The 17,210-nt window shown below is 45.6% G+C and overlaps 1 protein-coding gene across 1 annotated transcript; it reads left to right on the forward strand.

Annotated features, from left to right (window-relative positions):
- Positions 1-451: 451 nt before the first annotated feature.
- On the forward strand, positions 452-5,212 carry LOC140754068 (uncharacterized). The gene is made up of 3 exons (XM_073088980.1): positions 452-2,188; positions 2,563-4,631; positions 5,146-5,212. The coding sequence occupies exons 1-3, from the start codon at positions 452-454 to the stop codon at positions 5,210-5,212; spliced, it is 3,873 nt and encodes a 1,290-aa protein (XP_072945081.1).
- Positions 5,213-17,210: the final 11,998 nt, after the last annotated feature.

The following is a 17,210-nucleotide window of genomic DNA, read 5'->3' on the forward strand; positions in this document are numbered from 1 at the left end:
ATCTCCCCGAGGGGCCGGTTGTCACGCGACCGACCAACGCATACATTTGCGTACCGAATTCCTTTCAATTCCGTCCACATAAGGACCGTTTGTCACGACAAAACACCACTTGACCTCTCCGAAATCATAATAACGCCGTATTCGGTACATATATGGCTTGTTTTCGTCCAAAACAATGAGCTTCATGTGTCCTCTTAAGCTGGTTGGAGTGGAGGAGTCACGTAGCGTATTGCTTACGTGTGGTATCAAATGAGAGGTCTGTCACGTCACCAGGCCTAATACATTCTCCCCCCCGAACGGGCTGCCACCTTGTCGTGGTGGGGGGGCTTGTGTGTCCTAATGATCCCCGAGGCTATACGGCAGAGATACTCATACCGGAAGGCGAAGGGTGAAGGACCAGACTAAGAGCGGCCCAGGGGAGCTCACCCCTTAAAAAAGATGCAAAAAAAAAATGGATAAGGCTAGTTGTCAAAGTAGTCCCCAGGTGGGTACCCGAAAGGGAGAATCCCACCCCTCTGCTACGGCGGAGGGCAGCCCCTCGTACTCTGGGGGGGGCAGCAACTGCCTCGTAGGTCGGCAATCCGCCGACCTCCGTCAACACGACCCATGCATACCCATAATGGACTCCGAACTAGCTTGCGAGAAAGGCAAATTGCCCGCTGCACAAGAGGCGAAGAGGAAAACGCGGCAAGTTAAAGGTCGGGCAGTAGCTCCACCTACACCAGCCGTCTCGTCAGACGCGGATGAGTTGTCGGACTGTTCTCTTATGTCAGGAGTGTCAGAACAGTCCGCAGCCACGTCAGTGCGTGCCCGTAAGAGGACGCTTACGGCGACGAATAGCGGGAGCGAACGGCCAAAAAAGAAGCCGGTGAAACCCCAGGAAGATGGTGATTTTATGATCCCAATGGCCAAGACCAAAACAAAGGCTGTCCTGCCTAGTGCGGAGGAACTAGGCAAAGATATAACCCAGCAGCCTACTGGAGACCTAGGTTCTCGAATAATCGAGAACCTAGAGGTAATAGAAAAGGCGGCAAGTAGTTCCCGCAATCTAAAAGGGGACTTGGTGCAAACCATCCGCTTGGCCGTACGCCACGTGCAGGCAGCAGCGACAGAGGTAGTGCAGCGGGCAACCACTGCACACCTGGAACAGGAAAATGCGATGCTGCGTTCCCAGCTTGCTGGTCTGCACGGGAAGTTCGACGCCCTTACGGCGGAGTTGAACGAGCTGCGCCGTAAGAACGCCCTGAATAAACCAGAGCCGCCTCGCCCCTCGGAACCGAGGAGAGCCGTAAACAGAGAGGATGCTCTGATAGAAAAGATCGGGCACATAGTGGACCTGAAGCTGGCCTCTTTTAGGGACGAGTTGTTCCCGGGGAGAGCGGTCCGGCCTCCGTTAACGCAGAAAGCCGCACCCGTTGGGCCTTCGCACCTCCCAGTGGCCACAATGCCGATACGGCCTCCCGTTGTTTCGACTTCGGCCGCGCAGGAGGGTACCTGGGCCACAGTCGTGGGGCGCAAAGCCCGAGCAAAGGAGCGGCCCCCGGTCCATTCGGAGCCAGATCGGAGGCAATTCCCGAGCCTGGGACGTGGGAAGAATGTCACCCGACGGCGTCCTGCGACCGGACCAGCACAGGCACCGGCAGCTCGAGCAACCGAGCCAGCGCGGGCCGGCAAAAAGAAGGCAACTAAGAGGCTTCCGCGAGTACCGAAGTCGGCGGCCGTGGCAGTCACGGTGCCTGAGGGGTCGGAGATTACCTATGCGGAGGTAATGAAGACCGCGAAGGCCCAAATCCAACTTGCCGATCTAGGCATTCCTGCTTTGCGGCAGAAGAAGGCCATAAACGGCGGTCTTCTCCTGGAGGTTTCCGGCGAGGATTGCGCTGGGAAAGCCGACGCCCTGGCACGAAAGTTACAGGAGACTGTCGCGGAGATGGGCGTCAGGGTGGCCAGGCCCACGAAGCAAGGGGAGGCCAGGGTGATGGATTTGGACGATTCCGTCACCCAGCAAGACGTCGCCAACGCAATCGCCGGGGCCTGCGGATGCATTGCCAGCGACGTCAGGGTCGGAGAGATCCGGAGAAGACCTTCGGCTTTGGGGACGGCCTGGGTGCGCTGTCCCCTTACGGCTATCTACAAGCTGGCTGCGGCAAAGCGACTCCTCGTCGGCTGGGTGTCCGCGAGAGTAGAGGTACTGCCTGCTAGGTCGCTCCAATGTTTCCGGTGCCTTGAGATGGGTCATGCACGGCACCAATGCACCAGCACCAAAGACAGGAGTGCATTGTGTTACGTATGTGGCGAGCCCGGACATAAGGCGAGCCAATGCGGGGCACAATCGCCAAAATGCGCCCTGTGTGCTGACCTTGGTCGCCCAGCTGACCATCGACTCGGTGGGAGGAGGTGTTCGCCTCCTAAGCGAAGGCGCCGGGGCATTGGAGTGAGCGAAACAGCGGTCATGGCTGCCGGCTCAACACGGACAGATGGGCCTGCGCGTCAAAGCGCTTCGTCCCATTGTCCAACAGCGGAAGCGATGGACTCTTGATGGATAGGTCTCCGTCACTTAAGATCCTCCAGGGGAACCTGAACCACTGCCGCGGGGCGCAGGACTTGCTCCAGCAATGCCTCGTGGACTGCTCGGTTGCCTTGGCAGTGGTGGCGGAGCCCTATTCAGTTCCGGAGCATCCGCGATGGATCGGAGACGACGTGCAGTCCGTTGCCGTGTACTGGACAGGTGGCGAAGGAGATCCTCCGTGCTCCAAACTTCACTCCGAGCGGGGCATAGTCGCGGTGGAGTGGGGTCCCCTCGCGGTTTTGGGGTGTTATGTTTCCCCCAATTGTAGTCTGGCGACATACGAGGAATTCCTCGACCGTTTGGCAAGCTGTGTACGCTCCTGTCTTCCCCGCCCAGTGATCGTACTTGGCGATTTTAACGCGCATTCGAGGGCCTGGGGAAACAGGCGCGACACCGTCAGGGGTCGAGCAACACTCGAGTGGGCGGCCGGGCTGGACCTGCGTCTGCTTAATCGTGGATCGGTCAGCACGTGCGTGCGTTGGCAGGGAGAGTCGATTGTTGATCTTTCGTGGGCGACTCTCTCTGCCGAGCGCTTGGTCACGGATTGGAGGGTGGCCGAAGACCTCGTCACGTTGTCTGACCATCGCCACATACTGCTAGACGTAGTTTTGCAGCTCCCGGCTGCCGACACACGCCGCCAGGCTAACGACCATCCGCGTCGGTGGGCACGAAAGCGTCTCAACCAGGACTTGCTCGTCGCTGCTGCCCATGTCGTGGACTGGTCCAACGCCGCTGAAGGGGATGCCCAGGTCGATCCGGAAGAGGAAGCGATTCGGCTCAGGGATGACATGACGGCAATCTGCGAATCCGCGATGCCGCGTGTCAGACCTGGCTGGAGACGCCCTGTGTACTGGTGGTCAGAGCGCATCGCATGTCTGCGCGCAGCTTGCCTGCGAGCTCGACGCCAGTACACTCGGGCTCGACGACGCCGATCGGCTGGCGCCGCGGAACGGCAGGAGAAGTACGTGGAGTACCGGGCCGCAACAACATTGCTTCAGGGCGCTATTGCCGATAGCAAGGCCCGGAACTGGAGCGCACTCGTGGAGGGGCTGGACCGAGACCCATGGGGGCGTCCTTACAAGATGGTACTCGGTAAGCTACGTCCATGGGTGCCTCCACTGACGGAAACCCTCGACCCGATTTTCGTCGACACAGTGGTTGACTGCTTGTTCCCAGGAACCGCTGACGAGTCGGGTTTTTCCGCGGCGCTGCCGGATATCCCTGTCTGGTCGGAGGAGCTGACAGTGACGGAGAGCGAGCTCGACGGTGCCGTTAAGCGCATGTCGAAGCGGAATACTGCGCCGGGACCGGACGGAATTCCAGGGCAGGCTTGGGTCTTAGCGCTGACAGTGCTGGGGGGGAGGCTTCGAAGGCTGTTCACCGCTTGCTTCCGGTACGGAAGTTTCCCTTCTGAGTGGAGGCGGGCGAGGCTCGTATTATTGCACAAGCGGGGCAAGCCTCGAGACTCTCCATCAGCGTACAGACCCATCTGCCTGTTGGACGAGGCGGGCAAGCTATTCGAGCGGATTATCTCCGCTCGGATAAGCCAGCATCTTGCATGCCACGGCCCGGACCTGTCTGAAAACCAATTCGGCTTCCGGCAGCAGCGCTCGACTGTCGACGCGATCCTCCGTGTCCGCACGCTCTCAGAGCAGGCCATCTCCCAGGGTAGAGTAGTCCTGGCGGTTAGCCTTGACATAGTCAACGCTTTTAACTCTCTACCCTGGAGAGCGATTATGGACGGGCTGTCTGTCCATCAGGTGCCTTCCTACTTGCGGAATGTCTTGAAGGCGTATCTGTCGGACAGACGCATCAGATTCCCAGGCCGTTATGGGAGCGTTCGCGAGAGGAGCGTCGTGCGTGGGGTACCGCAGGGTTCGGTACTGGGTCCATTGCTGTGGAATATCGCTTATGACGCGGTGCTGAGAACGGTGCTCCCGGATGGAGTGAGCATCGTATGCTATGCCGATGACACCCTCGTCCTCACTGAAGGGGAGTGTTTCAGTAGGACGGTTCGGCTAGCAGAGCTCGGGGTGGCACGCGTCATAGAGAATATTCACAGGTTGGGCCTCCAGATAGCGTCCCATAAAACCGAGGCGATGTGGTTACACGGCCGCAGGCCGAGTGTCGTACCAGCTGAGACCTCAGTGCGTGTCGGTGATACGGACGTCCGGATAGGCGGGTACATGAAGTACCTTGGCCTAACACTGGACGGCCGCTGGCGCTTCAACGAGCACTTTGATCGTCTCGTCCCCCGGATTCATAAGGTAGCGGGTGCAATGCACAGACTGCTGCCAAATCTCGGGGGACCAAGGGAAGAAGTCCGCCGCCTCTACGCGGGTGTGATACGCTCGATCGCGCTCTACGGTGCGCCGGTATGGTCGGACAGGTTGTCTGGCTGCCGGCGCCTTGCGCGGAAACTTAACTCCGCGCAACGTACGATCGCGATCAGAGTCGCCCGGGGGTATCGTACCATATCGTACGAGGCGGCGACAGTCCTGGGGCGGTTTCCGCCCCTGGACATTCTGGCGGATATGGATGCACGGGTCTTTAATAAGATCCGCGTCCTCCGTCAGAGGACTGAACCCTTCACTGAAGAAACGGTCGAAGTGCTTCGGAGGAGAGCCAGGTGGCGCGCTCTGAGGTGCTGGCGAGATCGGCTATTGGAACCACGTAACATACGCCAACGAGTGGTCGATGCTATCGTACCGAACTTTCGGGCTTGGCTCATTGCCAAAGGTCGTGTCACCTTTCGGTTGACCCAGATACTCACCGGACATGGCTGTTTCGGTGAGTATCTGAATAGGATACAGAGAGAAGAGACGGCCCAGTGCCATCATTGCGGGCACCACGAGGATTCCGCACAGCACACGCTGCAGTACTGCCCAGCGTGGGAGTCTCAGCGGCGGATCCTCGTGTCAAAAGTGGGACCCGACCTGTCTCCAGCGGCCATTGTTGGAGCGATGGTTCAGCGCAGCGAAGCCTGGGAGGGCATGATCACCTTTTGCGACATAGTCATGTCCGCGAAGGAAGACGCCGAGCGAGCTAGGGAGCGCGCTGAACCCGCTCGGAGGAGAAGTCGCCGCGGGCGTACATAACGCCCACCGGCGCGGGGTCCCTGTAGTTCCGGGACCAGAATAGGGCTACGGTATCTCCTGCCTGTCGTAAGAGGCGACTAAAAGGAGCTTCCGGGGTTGCGGGTCGTAAGAGTGGGAGCTCGAACCGCCCGGACAGCGACCCCGGGAAGGACGGCGGTATGTGTGGTCGCATACCGTTGTGCACACCAGACGGTGTGGCGAGCGTCACGCTCACCTGGGAGGAGCCCGATGGGGCAACGCGCTAAGAGGACTCCGGTTGCGTTCCTCTGGAGATCCCGGAGTCCTCTACGCAGCGCAGAGGACGGCCACCGGGGGGGTTTTAGTGCGGTAAGAATCCCACATAACCCCGTGCCGCTCCCACGGCACAGGGTACCTTTTGAAGGTTTCCCCCTCGTAACCAAAAAAAAAAAAAAAAAAAAAAAGGCCTAATACATTCTGAAGAAAGTTCCGTGTACACATAATTTGAGTGTAGATTTAATATACTATATCAAAACTTAACTATTTGTACCACTAAAGTCTGCTTCATCAGCCCATTACCGTCTTACTGCTGGACACGGGTCTCCTCTTAGAATGAAAAGGATTACGCCAGAAACTGCTACTACTATTCTTTCTCACTAACTCAACTCCAAATAAAATAAAGTTCTAAGGACTTATTTAAAATGCTTTATTCGCACGGTTAAATGCAATATTGGAAGTATTTTTGCTTGACACATAATCATAGTAGCAATACTTTTGCATTCGAACCACGGAGAGTTTCAACAATACTCGATCGGTTAAAGTTCAAAAGTTCGTGACTTGGATATTACGCAGCATACGTTCTTCAATATTCACATTAATTATAGAATTACCAAACGTACAAGCATTAGATTTCCCAATGAGATCCGTGCGAATTAAATCCCAGACACGTTAGCGTTATTGCGATAAGTGCTTACAAAACGGCAAAACTTAGCGAACTGGCAATATATGCGAGCTGAGTTTAAACTCTGGCGAAAGTCGTTAGTTCAGCAGGCAACACCGCGCGCTGTTTACGGACCATTACCCATTGCTCTGGTCACACTGCAAGCGACCAAAAGATTTTTGTGTAAACGCTAGGATTGGATTTTGTAAATTTGGAGTGTGTGGGTTTTTTGCCCTATCATAAAACGTATGTATAGTTCACGCCAAACTGCTATTCCGCTCTGAAGTTGTTGCGAGCAGATGTAGTCATACAATTTGGTATAGCGACGCGATTTATTTCTATATTCATAGCGGACTAGCAGTTTTATGCGGACTATACCTACCTACATGTACATACTTACTGAATAAACCTAAATATTAAACATAATGAACATGATAATATAAGGAGATCGTTAAGGTTCTCAAATTAAAAACAGCAAAGATTTAAACCTATAACAAAATAGTCTTAATACGGTACTCATTCAATAAACAAATCAGTCTTGCGCTTTGCCAGTTTTTTTAACCCTTTCGCCATCGCTCCACCCACAACGATCCAGCAAGTCTCTTACTCCACTGGCAACTTTTTAATTATAATCATACACCGTATCAGGTGCGCTTTAAGTTTAAATTGTGTGTGTGCGGCTTTAGTTCTAGGTTTATGGTTGAATTAATTATAGAGTTTTCAGTTAAAAGCCTTCCAGGGTATTTGGCAACCACGAATTTGTCGCAACACGTCATTTGGAACACACAATATTCCCCCTTACGTGTATGAAATAAGGGTTAGGTTAGGTTAGGTTAGGTACGTTAGGAAATTTCCGTGTTAAGTGTAATTTATGATGTTGTATGTAAAATGATGAATTTTTAAACGTTTATGTACATTTCTCGTTTAAAGTAGTTTACGGAAGTTGTTAGTTAGAACTACGGTTATTGGTTATGTTCCTCGCAAACCGTGTACAGATTATTCAGGCCCTTTTGTAGAATTAAGAACACGTGTCACACTGAATGTTAATTACCTTACATGGTATATGTTTAAAAGAATTTAGTATAGACTTCGAATATTTATCGATGAAACTTATTTCTTTTTTATTAATATTATTCATGGCAGTGGAATCATTCGTCGTGTGACTCCGAAGGCTCTATGCCTATATCTGCCTTATAATTCAAGCACTACGAAGTTTTGTTTTGAAAGATTTTTTTTATAATATAGGAGTAGCAGACGAGCATGCAGTCCACCTGATGGTAAGTGGCTACTGCCGCGCATGGACATCTGTCATCAACCCCTGATAGGTTTGGATAGACCTGAGGTCGGCCACAGATGCGCCGCTACCCCTGAGGACTAAGCTAGAACGCCTCGGAAAAGTATGTCTACCTTACCACACCCTTCAAACTAGAACACAGCGCTGCTGTTATAAGGCGGAAATAGGTGTGGTGGTGGTGCCGCCGAAGTCGAACCACAAAAGGTTCTACCACCTTCGCTTAGGTTTGAAAGATATGGTAAAGACATACAATTTCAACTTAGTCCTCAGGAGTAGCATAGTACCCAATACGTAGCACCCGTCCGTTACGATGTATGTCTGCCATGTAAATGTACCCTAATTTACGTGGTTAGGGGAATAAAACATTTTAAATTTGAGTGTTTAATGATTATTACAATGGGTCGCGTGCGAAAAAACAGTTTCATTGCTCAGTTGTTTCAACATGTATAATGATAGGGTAGTTCCATATTCACGAAATTTTGTACAATGTGTTTGATGATAATAGCTTGACACGGTCATAGAAACGTGTTTTTTATTATTTTATTTATTTGGTTGTAATAGTGAGTAACGATTGTAGACAAAAAATATACGCGACGAATAGATAACCTGTCTTCTTTGGGAAGTCGATTAATAAGGGTTTTAATACACGATCAACTGTCGCTCGCCGATAGTCGCAAGCCGTCGTCAGCAACTTCCAAATGTGCTGTTGACTGTCGCCACCTGTCGTTAGCGACTGCTAGCGAAAGTCGGCAACCATCGGCGGTGGTGACAATCGTCATTGCGAACTGTCGTCCATGTATTAACTTTCTGACGCCCGTATGTTACCTCCCTAAGTTAAAAGCATACAAAAACCACAGATATCATTTGTATTCAAAGGTCATTTTAAAGAAATCCTTCGGGGGTCATATTCGGAGGCACCACCGCCACCCCTTTATAACCGAGGTTTCAAACGTGCTGTATTCTGGTTTGAAATGTGTGCTAACATACATAGGATAGTTCAGCTTTGCTCTCAAAGGTTATATCGATTGCGGTTCATCTCCTGTAGGAGTCCAATTTTATATAGATTGAGGCGTAACGCTCATTTCTTACATAACTTCATAAAAAGGAGAAAGAAGATAATTTAGAAAGAAATTGAGCCATAGCCCATTACATCAGCTTACCTGATTAGCAAACTTAACAAACCAAATTTTACCTTTGATCCCGGCATAACGGCTCGAAGGACCAAACGTAAATAAAAAACAACATAATGTATTCGCTTTTCTAATGTATATTTAATTACAAGATCGAACACCTTATAAAATATTTTCAGGGTCGATCCAGCAACCCCTAATTCAAAAAAGCGGAGCATCTGATAGAATATGCAATCATTCTCGCCCCACCGACGCGCCGTAAAAATAGTAATAATATTAGGTTTTTTACGGCCGAGAATATTGCTTGGTAAGGTTACATATTCGTTTCCATTGCTACATACGGTACGGGATTTTTGTTTACACACTATTAATATACCAAATAATATATATTTTTTATAATATAGGAGTAGCAGACGAGCATGCAGTCCACCTGATGGTAAGTGGCTACTGCCACTACTGCCACTAACCCCAGATAGGATTAGATATTCCTACCTGAGATCGGCCACAGACGCGCCGCTACCCCTGAGGACAAAGCTGGAACGCCTCGGGAAAGTATGTCTCCCTTACCACACCCTTCAAACCGGAACACAGCAGCGCCTAACACTGCTGTTATGAGGTAGAAATAGGTGTGGCGGTGGTGCCGCCGGTGTCGAACCACAAAGGGTTCTACTACCTTCAATTATTAGTAATTAACGTCTTCTTTATTAGTATTTTACGTCGATGGCTGACACATACATTATGGCACTGCAAATTAATACTTAATTAAACTAATTATTTCAAATAATCCTATTTTATAATATTAGAGACAGTTACTTATTTGTCCTGGTTTAAAGAGCGACTAAGAAAAGATATTATTATTATTCCTACTCAGTTCTAAGATGTAGAGACGCGTAGCCCTTCTACTAAGTTTGTACTTCAGTCCTATATGCGGATATCTAAGGACGGGGGTGACTATTTTCAGCTTACTTAATTGAACATATCAGCATTTACTACAAAAATATTTTAGGAAAGGTTACTTATTAAAAAAAGAAAAACACATATCTTTTATCCTTTTTAGGAAAAAAAATCGTAGTGAAATGGAAACACACCATAAATATGCGTCAGAACAGAACCGCGCGGTATCTGTGCGGTGGAAAATATGGCCCCTTTATAGATCCCTCAGTTTTACTACGGCGACACTTGCCGGGCTTGTTCACGAACAATACGTATGCTTAACGTCCCATTTCATATTTCGTACCTTGTTTCCATAAGTGATTTTCGCGACTTATACGACATTTTCAAAACTGTTTTATTTTCTGCGGGAAAGCGAAGCGCTGCACTCCTGAACTGCACAAATCAATGCAATGATAGCCTAGTAGTTGACACTCGGCCTTTCAGTCTGCGGATCCCACATCCAAATCCCAGGTTCCTCTAATTTTTGCAAGTTATGTGAAATTGATTATCAGTTGCTACAATGGCGAAGGAAAACATCGTGAAGAAATCTACACGCCTGGAGTTTAAAAAATAGGGAGTTCCAAATGGGACAAAAATGGTTGCGGGCAACGATAATCTCTTATTTTTTAACGTTATTAAGGGCTTTTCTTATTATATAGGAGTAGCAGACGAGCATACAGTCCACCTGATGGTAAGTGGCTACTGCCGCCCATGGACATCTGTAATCAACCCCAGATAGGATTAGATATTCCCACCTGAGGTCGGTCACAGATGCGCCGCTACCCCTGAGGACTAAGCTGGAACGCCTCGGAAAAGTCTGTCTCCCTTACCACACCCTTCAACCCGGAACACAGCAGCGCCTAACACTGCTGTTATTAGGTAGAAATAGGTGTCACGGTGGTGCCGCTGGAGTCAAACCACAAAGGGTTCTACCACCTTCAAACTAATACTTTTGTTCATATGTACTTCATACAATAAGAAGATTTATACCATAGTCCACAAAATAAGCTTAACTAATTAATAACCTGCAAACCTGAGAATTAAAAAAATATTTTTTTTCAAAGGTATGTGAAGTCTACAATGCGTACTTGGTAACAGCGCAGAGGACTATGGCCTTATCCTTCTCATTTTGAGAGGAGACCCGTGCCAAGCAGTGTGACAGTAATGGGATGATGATGAATATACCTAAACTTAAATAATATATTACATTATGCGTATATGAGGCATAATAAGCGTGAGGCGCTAACCATAAACTCGCACAACATTTAACGAGCCTGTGGTCGTTACAAGGTCGAAAAACAAATAAAAAGCCATTTAAACACGGCATAGCAAACTCTTTGTTTTCGCGATAGTATCTATTAGGGTTCTGGTCTGATGGAGGCCCATTGTGGTTAATTCGAATTAATTATAGTAGAGTATTAGTAATTAGATATCGTTGGATTCTTCTAAAATGTGGGAGCAAGTTTTTTGTATTTATAATAATTCTTTAGTTGAAAACAAGTTTATTAAAGGACCTGTTCCACCAAAAATAAGACTGTAGTTCTGCGTGGGATCGTCTGCAGAAGCATTGCTCCCTGAGACTACCTTAGAACGCCTCTCTTGCCACAACTCGACCGAGGATCAAACCCTGAACCATTAGCTTAGCAAACACTTACAGTAACCATAGCTACACGAAGACAATAATTATAAATAACACAAATAGATCCCACACAATACTCTTCCGACCAAATTCCATGGCAATCTCGCTAAATGACTAATTTACGAAGGGGTCAAATCGCAATTAGGCGGATAACGTGGGACCCCTGAGGGCCATCCGGCTCTCGTATGCGCGTTCATGGCCCCTAATGCGACCCCTAAATGACCACACTCTAATTATATTTCGTAAATACCTTCCGGGTACATAGCTAGGATATAAATTGTATCTAATGAAGGTAATATCTTCTTACTGGTGCATCTAGGGAAAATTTAAATCGTAGTGGAGCTGTGTGTCCTGCGGCTCCACTGTCACGCCTATTTGAAGTTTTTCTTTATAAAATGGATGTAGCAAAAGATTCATTTGGACTGCATGACCACCTGATGGTAGTTGTCAGAGTTTAAAAAACTGCCGACGGCTTCAAGATATTACAGACTCAAATAGACGACCTAGGTGGCGAAGGACACTACACTACCCGTCTGACACGTAGGGGTTTCCGGGATCGATCCCCGATCAGACATCTAAATGATGAAAATTTAAGTATTAATCTTTGTGTATATAGTGAAATACATAGGGTATCCTAGTATTATAAAAAAAAAAAAACCTTAACAAAAACCATTCGCTAAGTTCAAACGAGCAACCATTGTAAGGACAGGGTGTATATCGGAAAGATTCTTTGTATAAAATAGATTTTTATCCCGAGGGTTGTCAGGGGTTATTTCTGAAGGCCCTTACCCGGACCTTTTTAGGGCCCTTTATCAATCTTAAAGCGTTTTTTCCTTTTCTCTTAACGAGAAACACTTGCCCATTCCCGCGTACTATTCCGTTGGGATACAACTCCTTTTTGATAATGTTACATTTACAAGATACTAGATAATACTTAACTTCGCTTTTAAACTTGGAGCAGATGGAGCTACATTTTTCATTTATAATTATTTTTTGTAGTTTAAGGTTATTCCAGTTCTAGGTCGCTAGATCATCGGGCTTATGAGTCCTAGGATTCAGCCCAAGAGAAAAATTAAACTATGATTTAAATTTCGGGGCAGCGTACTTGTAATTTTTGAGTTTTTTTTAATTGAACAACAAACGAACATACAACTAGTTGACTTAAATCTGTAAGACGACCATCTCGGTCCTGAGAAGTAGTAAAGCATCTATAAATTGTAAAAGTGCTTCAGTGACATGCTCAAAAAGCAGTGATACACTAGTAGTTAAGAAACACCTCGATCGAGGCGTCCGAGGTTTAAATCGCACGCACCTCTGACTTTTCAAAGCTATGTGCGTATTAGAAATTAATTATCACTTGCTTAAACGGTGAAGGAAAACATCGTGGGGAAACCAGCACATCTAAGAGATTTAAAAAAAAATCTCAAAGGTATGTGAAGTCTACCAATACGCACTTGGCCAGCGCGGTGGACTGCGGCCTAATCCTTCTCATTCTGAGAAGAGACCCGTGCCCAGCAGTGAGACAGTAATGGCTTGATGATGATGATGAGACATGCTCTTTTGCAACTTCAATGTTATAAAACTATATAACAATAAAAATAATAAAAACATAGACAAATAGGTACATGACCCTTTAAAACCCTTCAATCTATAATATAGGGCAAATAAAGTAAGAAAAGCCATTCTTATTTATACATTTCGATTAAACTATAAATACAAAAAACTCACAAAGGAAACTAGTAATATAATTGCATTCTTTGGACGCTTGTGGGATTCGAGGGCTCCTTTGACGACGGACGCCACAATGCTCACCTTTGTATAGAACAATGTAATAAAAGATATTTTATATAACAAAAGATATAAAGAAGCCCCTCGCGAGCGGATCTCGTTTTTATTCATTGCTGTTTGAAAGTATGAATTGGTTGAAGATTACTTGACCGGTTCGTCTTCTTTTATCTGCTGTGTGGGTAACTACGTTACCACACCCCTCAAACACACACAGTACAAATACGGCAATTAAGATATAAAAAAGTTCTTATGAAATTGATGTAATAGGCTGAAGTTTGGATCATTTAAAGGTGCAGCCCGTGATCATAAGGGAGTCCTAGTTGAAGTTGATGCCTCCAATGTTAACCTTACTACACCCTTTAAACCAGAACACTACGGCGTTTAACATTGCTGTTACAAATCAGAATTAATCGTGATGCGGAAGTACGTTAATAACTTGAACTGTTTTCCAAAACAAATTCACCATCCCATTACTGTTCCACTGCAAGACGGTCCTCACAAAATTAATTAGGCCATATTCCACCACGCTGGCTAAATACCGAGTAATTCGTTCTTTTATTTCATGTACTTTTGAGATCATTATGCAGTATACTTAAACACTTGTCTAAAAGCATAATTTACCTTCACCCGATTCGAACTCCAACCCATCATTATAGAGAACCGTAATTTATAAAACTACGATGATAGTGCTTATAAAAATAACTACAAAGTAATTCAACACCTCATTTACCTGCAGAAATAGGTCTGTATTTCTGCGTTGGTTAATATAACAAAATATGTATACATGTATGGCTGTTGGAAGTTATAAATTGGGCCATTTACCTCTAAAGCTGCAAAGCCATCACGTACGAGCTAGATGGGCACACGCGTGACGTCAGTTTGTAGGGTGACCACTATGTAAGATACTAAATAAGGATATGTCCCATAATCCTTGACTTTCTTCAAAAATGTCTACGCAGGTAAATTTTAATTTGAATAGGACGCCTTTCCTTTTAGAAATTAGTTAGGACTCTTCTTTCCAGAAACTGATCATATTTTCGTACAAAGACATGCTCAAACCCTTTTAAACTTTTATCTACCACTAACCAAGGGTATATTTACGAGTGCATATTCCACCACGCAGCGATAATGGATTTTTAGAAAAGAGTACAAGTTCCTAAAAACTATCCTCAGTGTATCGTGTCAAATATTTCGTATTATCCATAAGGCCTTCGATAACGATCCAATAGATTTTTTTTATAATATAGGAGTAGCATACTGCCGCCCATGGACATCTGTAATCAACCCCAGATAGGATTAGATATTCCTACCTGAGGTTGGCCACAGGAGGAGGACGGTGAGGATTAAGCTGGAACGCCTTGGAAAAGTATGTCTCCCTTACCACACCCTTCAAAACGGAAAGCAGCGCCTAACACTGCTGTTATTAGGCAGAAATAGGTGTGGCGGTGGTGCCGCCGGAGTCGAACCACAAAGGATTCAAGAAGCGGGACTCTACGCACTTCAAAGAAAAAAGCATATTAATAAAATTATTAGTGGAGATTTTTTTTTTATAATATAGGAGTAGCAGACGAGCATGCAGTCCACCTGATGGTAAGTGGCTACTGCCGCCCATGGACATCTGTAATCAATCCCAGATAGGATTAGGTATTCCTACCTGAGGTCGGCCACAGATGCGCCGCTACCCCTGAGGACTAAGCTGGAACGCCTCGGAAAAGTATGTCTCCCTTACCACACCCTTCAAACCGGAACACAGCAGCGCCTAACACTGCTGTTATTAGGTAGAAATAGGTGTGGCGGTGGTGCGGCCGGAGTCGAACCACAATGGGTTCTACCACCTTCAACACTTATGAGAGACTATGTGACGGTGTGAACGATTATGTGAGACTTGAGACACACACACATACACTTATGTGATCACAAGTCTCACATATTCTCCACAAATACAATAACAATCATACTAAATAAATGAAATAAAAACAAAACTGTCCACACTCCCTCAACCAACTGACCAAAACACTTATTTACGATAAAAAAATATAACAAACATGTTTACGGATGTTGGAGAGGCTTATCCTGGCTTACACGACACAATGCGCATCCCACGCGTCTTCGGAACCGCCCGCCCAGAATACACTCACCACCATGGCGAAAACCGACATGTATAAGTGTACTGGACACATATTCCTATAGGTGTTTATGTTTAATTTTGTCCTAACAAAGAAATATAATAAAAATGTCTATGGTATTAAGTACATCGAATAAAAAAACTTTTTTATTTATTTTATCGCTCCAAACTTACCATATTTGCTAAACTTTGAAACGGATTATGATGGGATTTTCACGCAAAAGAACGCACGCAAATCCGCTTCTTCCATGACACATCATTACATAAAAAAATACAAGTAAATATCAATTAAATAAATGACTAACAAGAAACTCTACGAGGAAATACATATTTTAAAGCAATACCTAAATATGCACAAAATATACTAAGTAAATATTGGAAAAGAAAATTTTATGAGATAAAATATAATGAGATAGATGTTTTTATCATACGTTCATTCTTTATTTATTATTTTAGGAACGTGTGTACACACCCTTAAATATTTCCCTTAGATATGACGTGTGCAGATGTAAGCGAACTGACGGCAGAAACTTACCCCTTTCTTTTTAGATTATCCTTCATCTTAAGTTTGTCTCAATTCTTATACTTCAGGGTTGAAAATAAGTAGGGTTGCTTGTTATTTCTCATATTTGTTTTCAAGTGAAATACAATATTTCTTTACGGACAAAGTAGATACCGAAATAGTTTCTTTTGTAGTTACTGTAGTAGCAACCTTTTTTATTTCTGTGACTTCTATATTACATAAAAACATTCGTAGGGTTCCGTAGCTAAATTCAACGGGAATCCCTTACGTTCCATCTCTCTGTCTGTCACAGCCCTTTTAGTTAGGGATTCTACCAAATATATAAATATTGTAGAATACATTTGTACGGTATACTTATTCTCTAAAGTACTATTAACAAATATGGTATTAAAATTTCAAATAGGGCATTTGTATATCTCTATATATTTTTACTTAGACCACGTGCTCTACATTTTCATCACCTTAAAAATCTAGTTATTTTTAAATTTAGACTGAATTTGAGATAAGCCGGTGCTCTCCAAGTATGAATATTTCCACCAGCTTTTCCTCACGACAAAAAAGATGTCCATGGCAATACACTTCAAAAAGAAATTGAGAAAAGGCCGTAAATACTCCATATGTCGTAAAAACGAAAACCGTTACAGGCGATCATTTGCATGATTATGCGCATATGGGGTAAGTCAACGATATTTTAAACTATAGACATGTTACCTGCCCACTAAACAACGCAAAAATGTGAGCGAACCGCAAGCGCATTGACACACACATGCACATTTTTCATTTTACTTACATATTACTTCATAGACAAATATTATATAAGGGCTATTGGAACAATATGGTAAAAAGACAACTAGAGTTTGTCATTGCGTTTCAAGTTTCATTCATACGTAAATATCGACGTAAATTTTGCGTCCCTGTCACTTTACTTGTGGAAGGAATACGTTGTCTCTTTCTTGTCAGTTGCGTAATCATAGCGGATGAAACACGAAAAATAATCAAAATATAATAATTTCTTCTCATTTCTTGTCAGTTCTCTCTTTCTTGTCAGTTACGTAATCATGGCGGACCAAACACGAAAAATAATCAAAATATAATAATTTCTTCTCATTTAAGTACTTGTGATATGCGATTCCATGAAGGTTGTTTATTTTTTGGGCATAAATTGTATATTTACGCATTGCAGAAGAAAGCAGTTTGGGCTAAGAAGACTACA

This window comes from Epargyreus clarus, unplaced genomic scaffold, assembly GCF_041222505.1.
Source record: "Epargyreus clarus isolate Ecla_fem2 unplaced genomic scaffold, WU_Ecla_fem_2.2 ptg000027l, whole genome shotgun sequence".
In the NCBI taxonomy this organism is placed as follows: domain Eukaryota; kingdom Metazoa; phylum Arthropoda; class Insecta; order Lepidoptera; family Hesperiidae; genus Epargyreus; species Epargyreus clarus.

Excerpts from the sequence above, each read along its gene's own strand:
- LOC140754068 (XM_073088980.1), top strand. The coding sequence starts at position 452 with ATGGATAAGGCTAGTTGTCAAAGTAGTCCCCAGGTGGGTACCCGAAAG. Across the intron at positions 2,189-2,562 it reads GGGTGTCCGCGAGAGTAGAG|ATCCTCCAGGGGAACCTGAA; the intron begins GTACTGCCTGCT and ends CCGTCACTTAAG. Across the intron at positions 4,632-5,145 it reads GTCATAGAGAATATTCACAG|AGGACTGAACCCTTCACTGA; the intron begins GTTGGGCCTCCA and ends GTCCTCCGTCAG.